The 8,097-nt window shown below is 34.8% G+C and overlaps 1 protein-coding gene across 7 annotated transcripts in view; it reads left to right on the top strand.

The window, feature by feature from the left end:
* KIAA0586 (KIAA0586 ortholog) overlaps positions 1–8,097 on the top strand; it is a 96,845-nt gene that overhangs the window by 2,859 nt on the left and 85,889 nt on the right. For all 7 annotated transcript variants that reach the window (XR_001145417.1, XM_012724664.1, XM_012724666.1 and 4 more), the window contains exons 3-5: positions 1,650–1,705; positions 3,134–3,203; positions 4,271–4,340. Coding sequence is in view for 6 of the 7 variants with exons in the window: in XM_012724664.1 (XP_012580118.1) it covers positions 1,650–1,705; positions 3,134–3,203; positions 4,271–4,340 (196 nt within the window). In the remaining variant the exon portion in view is untranslated. The remainder of the gene's footprint in view (positions 1–1,649; positions 1,706–3,133; positions 3,204–4,270; positions 4,341–8,097) is intronic.

Below are 8,097 nucleotides of genomic sequence, written 5' to 3'. Positions count from 1 at the left end.
GACGAAGTACACTGCTGAGGGGAGCAGCGGGCGGGTCAGGAGAGGTCTGCCATGCCGTGTGGATCTCTTCTGGGGCAGGTGGGGATCGAACTCACGCAAAAGTGGCTTAAGCTTCTTAGTGCAGTGCTTTAACCCGCAGCACCACCAGGGAGGGCCATCTTGTATTTCTTTTAACTGTGTTTTGTAGTTTTCTTTGTATAGGTCTTTTACCTTCTTTGTTAGGTTGATTCCCAGGTATTTGATTCTTTTTGTTTTAATTGAAAAGGGGATTTTTTTTTTATTTCTGCTTTTTCTGACTGGTTGTTTGTATATAGGAAACAATTGACTTTTGTGTGTTGATTTTATATCTTGCTACCTTACTAAACTGGTTGATTGTTTTGATTAGTTTCTCTATGGAGTTTTTAGGGTTTTTCCATGTAAATTAACATATTGCCTGCAAATAAGGACAGTTTTACGTCTTCTTTCCCTATTTGAATTCCTTGTATATCTTTTTTCCTGTCATATTGCTCTGGCTAGAACTTCCAGTGTTATGTTGAAGAGCAGTTGTCATAGAGACCCTTATCTTGATCCTGATTTCAAAGGAAAGGCTTTCAGCTTTTCTCCATTGAGGATAATATTGGCTGTGGGTTTGCCATATATGGCTTTTATCATGTATGTTCCTTTTATTCTGAGGATTTTGAGGACCTTAAACATAAATGAATGTTGAACTTAGTCGAATGCCTTTTCTGCATCTATTGATATGATTATATGGTTTTTATTTTTCTGTCAGTTGATGTGATGGGTTACATTGATTTTCTGAGGTCAAACCATCCTTGTGCTCCTGGGATAAAGCCCACTTGGTCATGGTGTATTAGTCTTTTAATGCATTTTGTTGAGGATTTTTGCATCAGTGTTCATTAGGGAGATTCATCTGAAGTTTTCTTTTTTGTGTGTTTTCTTTGTTAGGTTTTGGTATTAGTGTGATGTCGGCTCTGTAGTAAGTATGTGGTAGTTTTCCTTCTTTTTTGATTTTTTTGGATGAGTCTGTGTAGAATAGGCACTAGTTCTTTTCTGAACATTTGGTAAAATTCATTTGTAAATACAAGTGGTTATGGGCTCCCACTAGTAGGGTTTTTAGCGGAATGCTCTACCTTCTGTTTGCATGTTGCTGTCCAGTTTGTCATAGTAAAAAAACACTTCTGTGTTCCAATTCACTTAACCTGCCTGGAACTTAGTGAAAATGAAGAGAACATATACTTTACCCACTTCACTGGTAAATTCTAAGGATCGAATTAATGAACATATATGCCAAAACAGCAACAACAAAATGCTTTACAGTTCTGCTTTTAGAGATGTATATCACAACTTTGTCCTGCTCTTATGTCACTCTTTTATATCATGCATATATTTTTTATTATTGGCAGATAATTCTCCCCAGATAATGTCCAAATCCAGCAGTGTACTGAAATATTTCAAAACATTTTAAATCATCTCACTCTTTGTGAGTATTGACTTTTATTTTCCAAAATAGAACTGTAAAAACCTTCAGTGTTACTTCCACAGAAGGTTTAGGTCTTGCATTAATGTGGGATTTGTAATTCTTGAATCATGCATTGCCTGTACAAATTTTATTTTAAAAATTACTAAAATTAACTCTTTTGTTTTGCTAGGTTCATCAGACTTAACTTTTGCAAGGAATTATCAGCATCAATTAGAAAATTTCAGTGTAAGCAAAGAGATTTTTAATTATGCTCATGTTAAAATTTTCAGTACTGTCAAATAATGTTTTACTAAATCTATCATTTAACAACAGGACTTGTTTTTATTTGAATTTCACTTAACAAAGATAAGTGTTTTGAATGATGTTTGAAATATTAAAAGGTTTTCAACAGCAAAAAAAATAGCCCATTAGTAAGTTAATGTCCACTGAGAGGAATATTATAGTTGAAAAGAGCTTTGTTATAATCTAAAGAAAGGGTATTCTAGAAACTTAACAGTTAAGTAAGTGGAAAGGAACTGTAAAAACATAATAAAGTAAGGTGTGATTATATATCATTCAAATTATTATGAGGTTTTTGTATGTATGACTTTTTGGATGGGTCTCTAAGAAACAACATGAAATTCTCAACCATTTTATTTATAATGCTGAAGATATATGATCAAAGATATATAATGTTTTGGTCATGCAATCAGACCTTCAATTTAACAAGGTCATGATGGAATTAGTGGAATTCTCTTCCCTCCTCCCATCTTTATCAATATTGAAGTATTAAACAAGAAATCATTGCATTTTCAACAGGTTTACTTTGTATTTTACTACTAGTGAGGCAAATTTTTTTTTCATGTATATGGTTATAGGTGTGTGTTCTTTTGTAAGTGACATATTTATGGGCTATGTTATTTTCTTACTGATTTGTATTGATTTCTTCATATTACTTTCTCAAATGAATTCTTTTGTATTGGTCTCATTAGCTACTTTTAGAAACTTAATATCTGTAGTCATCCAGCACATTGGGTAGTTTTCTTTTATGATTTTTTTCCTTTTCCCTTTTCTCTTTTAGCAGAAAAGGAGAAAAGGTGTATCTAAAGCAAGTGAAGAGCGTTGTTGTAAATATCTAGTATTTAGAAAGTTAGGGTGTCAATGCTGAATAGGATCATAGACCGGAAGTCTGTGATTATATATGTGAGCAGAAAGCTATTTGCCAAGAAGTGTCAACTATTTAGAGACACCTGAGACTGTGTTATGAGTTCAGTGACAAAGAATGCTGTGATTAATTTCTGATATTGTGCTTTTGGCTTAATACAATATCAATATTGTACTCCATTTGACTCAGATTTTCACATTTAAGTATAACATTTGAGATGTTTCGTGATTTGCTCTGCCTCAAAGTAGCAAACCTGGATTTAAGTTTGAATTTCAAGGCTACAATTGCTTGCTTATTCATATACTCATTCATTCACTTGTCTAATAGATCATTTCTCACTCAAATCCTTGAGTAGCTCCAGGGTACCTAAGCTTTGTGGTGGTGCTGAGAAATAAATCTATAATGCATGTAATCCTGCCATAGTGGAACACAGTATCACATAGCTAGTAAATGTTATATAATCAGTAATTAATCATCAATTTTTTATTTCTTTCTTTCATATCCCAAAGAATTTTTCCAAAGATGTTGCAGTGCAAAGGTTGCCTTTGGATAAAATGGAAGAAAGCAACAGACAAAAAGGTAAAAGGATATATTTGAGTTTTCATTGTGTTAAAATATGCATTGCATTTTAGATATATGCTAATCTAACTACACATAAAACCTAAACTATACATAGGATTTGTCACCTTTGTTTAGTTCCACATTAGGTGCATTTATATTGGGCAATCATCACCACCATCCATTTTTAGAACTTTTATGTCTTCTCCAGCTGAAACTTCTGTGCTCATTATACATTAACTCTGCATCCCTGCTCCCCTTCGCCCTGGCAACCTCCATTCTACTTTCTGCATCTATGAATTTTACTATACCTCATATAAATACTTGTTCTTTTGTAAATGACTTATTTCACTTAGCATGGTTTCATGATTCATCTGACTTATCATTTATTAGAATTTTCTTTGTAGTCATACAACTTAAAACTTTTGTTTCACATTCATTAATTCTTGGACATTCTTAAAATAGCCTCATAGTTTATTGTTATATTTATTGGTTTACAATACTATATATATTCTACGGGTATAGTTTTACACCTGTGTATGTTATCACACCATGCCCATTACCAGAACTCCAATAATCCTTTGCTATAATAGTCCATTGGGTCCCCTTCCCTTCTTATTTTCATTTTTAATTAGTTTTTCCTTCCAAACTAACTTTTCTTCCTCCCATTAACACTAATTGTTAATGGAGTCTTCAAAGTTAAGAAATGGTAAATGTAATTTTATTTTACCAACCAATTGTACAGGGTTGCTATTAGATACTAGTTTATTAATTCTGAATACTCTTTGGCAGAATTATAGATAATGACATCTTTAAATAGTGGGTTTTATTTAATGTAAGAAGTTTTTTTTTAAGTTTGAGAAAAATGGCTTCAATTTGGCCCCAGGTGTTTTTGGAATAATTTTCCCTCTTGGGTCTAGGGTTATAATTCTCATTAGTCCTTAATTTGTTCCTTTCCTTTGTTACTGAGAAATCCTGTTGCTGAATTCCTAAAACATTCTTTAAGTTTAAATGGTTTTTGAGTAACTTATTAAAATTTAATACATTTTCAGGAATTTGAAGTATATTGTTTTGTCTTGATTTTACAGCAAATGACATCTTTATTTCTCAGTATACAATGGGACAGAAAGATGCCGTACGGGCAACTTTGAAGCAAAAGTAAGTTTCATTTATAGAAAATAGATGTGTGTCTGTATGGTTCTATGAAATATGTTTCATTTTTACTTTAGACATAGGAAAAACTTATGTTTTTTTTATGACTTTTTAAAAAGATTTATTTATACATACAGAACTGAGGTACAGGCCAGAGGTACAGGGAGGGGTGAGAGGATTCACCAGAGAAAGAATAGGGAACAGAATAGGCACACTGACTGAAATACACTGCTGAGAGGCGTAGTGGGCTGGTTAGGAGAGTTCTGCCATGCCATGTGGGTCACCTCCCTGCCAGGGATCGAGCTCATGCTGCAGTAGCTGCAATAGCTTCATAGTGCTTTAATCTGTTGCACCACCAGAGAGGGCCTGAAAAACTTCTTTTTCAATGTGTGAAATATATATTGTGTGATAGTATCAATAAACCATTTTGTATGGTGCTAGAAACATATAAAGTATTCAGTAGCTGTTAACTGTTATAGAAGAGATCCTGTTCTAAGCAGTTAATATGCATTAAATAATTTAATACAAAAATCCATTAAAGAAGAGTTCATTATTCCAGAGTATCCATTTTACAGGTGAGGAAATTGAGGCATAGAGTGAGTCATAGACTGTTTTTCCCAGTTCATTTAACCAGTAGTCACTGAGCTGGGATTCAAACCCAGACAGTTTGTCTTTAGAGTCTGCTTTCTTAATCAGATAACTACTAACAGCAGTGGTCAGACATGTACATAACACTTACTATTTATGATCAAAAACCAGACTTTGTCTTGCTTGGTGTTTGTGAAAAGGACAAGCTTAGCTTGGACAGAGTAAAGATTGCTACTCCACTCAAATCCTTTCTCCCAATTTAATCTTGAATACCAATGAAATCCAAAAACAGTCCTGACAATAGCACTATGATAAACATGGAAGAATACATCCTCTTCTTAAAAAGCAATTTTTACCATTTGTAGGGATGGAATGAAATATATATTCTTGGGCTGAATTTATTTTATTCCTGAGCAAGGGCCTCATGGAAGTCTCCTTAGAATATAGCAAAAAAATTTCACATGCTTTTGAACTTTCATTTCTTTCAAAGAGTAAATTTTCTATTACGTCTATGGATGGAAAATAAGTATTTTAAGTAATATGATTAACATAAAAAGGTAACCTGCAGTTATCTACTGCATACCTACTATGCTCTGGACTAAAGAAAGCAAATATTATCACTGAACAACAAGGGTGTGATCTGAGCCAAGCAGAGTTTCACAGGTAGTTGGCTGACTCTGTTAAGGTTTTTTTTTTTTTTTTTTTAATATTCAACCCACAATTCCTAACATGTTATATACTTGTTAGGAGAGGCATTTGGATGGCAAATTGTACCTTGGGATTTGTAAGTATTACATCAAGGATAGATTTTAATGCCATATTACTTGTATTTTTGTTTTTTTTAATGAGACTGGTGGGTGACTATTGGCAGAGGGATTCTAAAATTTATCTGGAAGAACATACAATTGAGAATATATATACCTACTGTTGAGAAAGCTAACTTTGGGAACAAAAATGAAAAAGGCAGAATCTGCTCTATTTGCCGTTATAATGTTCTCTAAAGCTATAGTAATAAAAGTAATAGACTGGAGTCTTTGAGGAATGAAGAATCCGACCAGAATGTCTAGAACAAGGGGAAAATGTCCTAATAAGTGCCTGGAGTGGTAAGCAGTTGGCTGAGTTATGAACTCCTTTATAGGTGTTTTGAACTTTAAGAGAAATGGCAAATCATTTGCAAGTTTTAAGGAATGATGTATATTTCTTAAGCTCACTTAAATAGCAGTATAAAATGAAATTAGGCCTTATTACTGGGGATTGGTGGAGTGAGGAAGGGAGTTAGATTTGGAAGATGATTTTGAGACAAAATTGATAGTGAATGATTATATGTGAAAGTAGAATGGAGCTTAGGATTAGTCTCAGATTTTTGTCTTGTATAAATGAGTAGTCAGCAGCAGTATTCATTGAGAAAGGGAATCCTTGAGACAGGATCCTGTGAGAATAAATTTCACTTTGGCCATGGTCGGGGGTTTAGGTACCTGTGAGACACTAGATAAAAAGATGTTCAGGGCCCTCCCTGGTGGCACAGCGGGTTAAAGCACAACACTAAGAAGCCAAGCCACTTCAGCATGAGTTTGATCCCCGCCCGGAGGTGACCACATGACGCGGCAGACCTCTCCTGACCTGCCCGCTGCTCCCCTCAGCAGTGTGCTTCAACAGTCGGCTTATTCTGCTCCCTCCTCTGTTTTTGGTGAATCCTCTCACCGCCCCTGTACCTCTGGCCTGTACTCCAGTACTGAATGCATCAATAAATAAATCTTAAAAAAAAAAATGTTCAGGATGAGACACTAGTTAGAAAGATGTTCAAGAAGAAATTGAATATAAAGAAATTAAGTTCACAAAAGGGATCTAAATTAGAATCCAGATGTAGACGTCATCAGTATGTAATATGGTAGTCTAGGGCCCTCCCTGGTGGCGCAGCGGGTTAAAGCACAGCACAAGAAGCTTAAGCCACTTCCGCATGAGTTCGATCCCCGCCTGCCCCGGAGGAGCTCCACATGGCGTGACAGACCTCTCCTGACCCGCCCGCTGCTCCCCTCAGCAGTGTACTTTGTCAATCTGCCTGTTCTGTACCCCACTCTGTGTCTGGTGAATCCTCTCACCTTCCGCATCTCTGGCCTGTACCCCAGTTCTGTACGAATAAATAAAATAAATCTTTAAAAAAAAAAAAAAAGATGGTAGTCTAAATTTCTCAAAAGGGTTGAAGTGATCAGTGATCATGTGATAGTGAAAGGAAAGATAGAGGCGGGGTAGGACTCTGGGAAAAGGAGGCCTTTAAGAGTTATGTAAAGAAAGCAAGCTAAATTTATAAATGCTAACAAAGTTTATTCAGAATGTAGGGGAGTATGTTGTTAATAAGGTCTGGAGAAATGAGGAACCAAGTTTGATATACTGTTCAGAGGTAAAGAAAGATGAATAATGAAAAATGTCCTTTGAGTTGAGTGAGAATTATTATTAGCAGCCTTGTTGAGACCAGTTTTAGCATATTATAGGGATACCAGAATCAGAAGATTTAGAAATAAAAAGGTTCTAATAAAAGGCTAGATGGAAAAAATTTATTCAGAATGGGAGAATTATGTGCATTTTTCCAGTTCCTTATCTTTAGAACTTTTTTATACTTGCTATATTAGGCATTTATTAATTTGAAAATTAGAAAAAATTTAAAATACTATAAAGATTTTTTTAAAATCATATAAGTTTATTTTTACATCATTTTGTGCCTTTTTCCATCTCAGTTGTAATATCTGTGGGCTTCCCATCACCAAATCACCCATGTGCCATCACCATAGTCCAGTGCACTTCCCTCCTCCCACCATTTTTGATCCTATTCCCCATTCCACCCCCATAAAATGTCTCTGGTATATAGTTGTTCATTATTATGTTCTCTTCTGGCCCTTTATACTCCTGCTATGAGTGAAACCATCCGGTATAAAATCCTGTTTTTTTGGTGTTCCATTAGTCTATTAATGTTGAAGGATAAATCTTAAAGGATGAGTTAAATTCAGGCCTCGGGTAGGAATTAATTGTATTAAATTTTCTTATTGCTCTACTCAAGTCCGTTAAAAATGAGTTACCTGTTTGGATAATTTTTGTTAGTTGCTGTTTGGTATAGAGCAATCTTTCAATTCATCCATTACAAAGGTTGCTTAGTGCTAAGTTAGGGTGAGAGAATGTATAT

Source organism: Condylura cristata, unplaced genomic scaffold (assembly GCF_000260355.1).
Source record: "Condylura cristata isolate star-nosed mole 26May11 unplaced genomic scaffold, ConCri1.0 scaffold00013, whole genome shotgun sequence".
Lineage (NCBI taxonomy): Eukaryota > Metazoa > Chordata > Mammalia > Eulipotyphla > Talpidae > Condylura > Condylura cristata.
The sequence above is the reverse complement of the archived record's forward strand: the minus strand, read 5'-3'. Positions and strand labels throughout refer to the sequence as shown.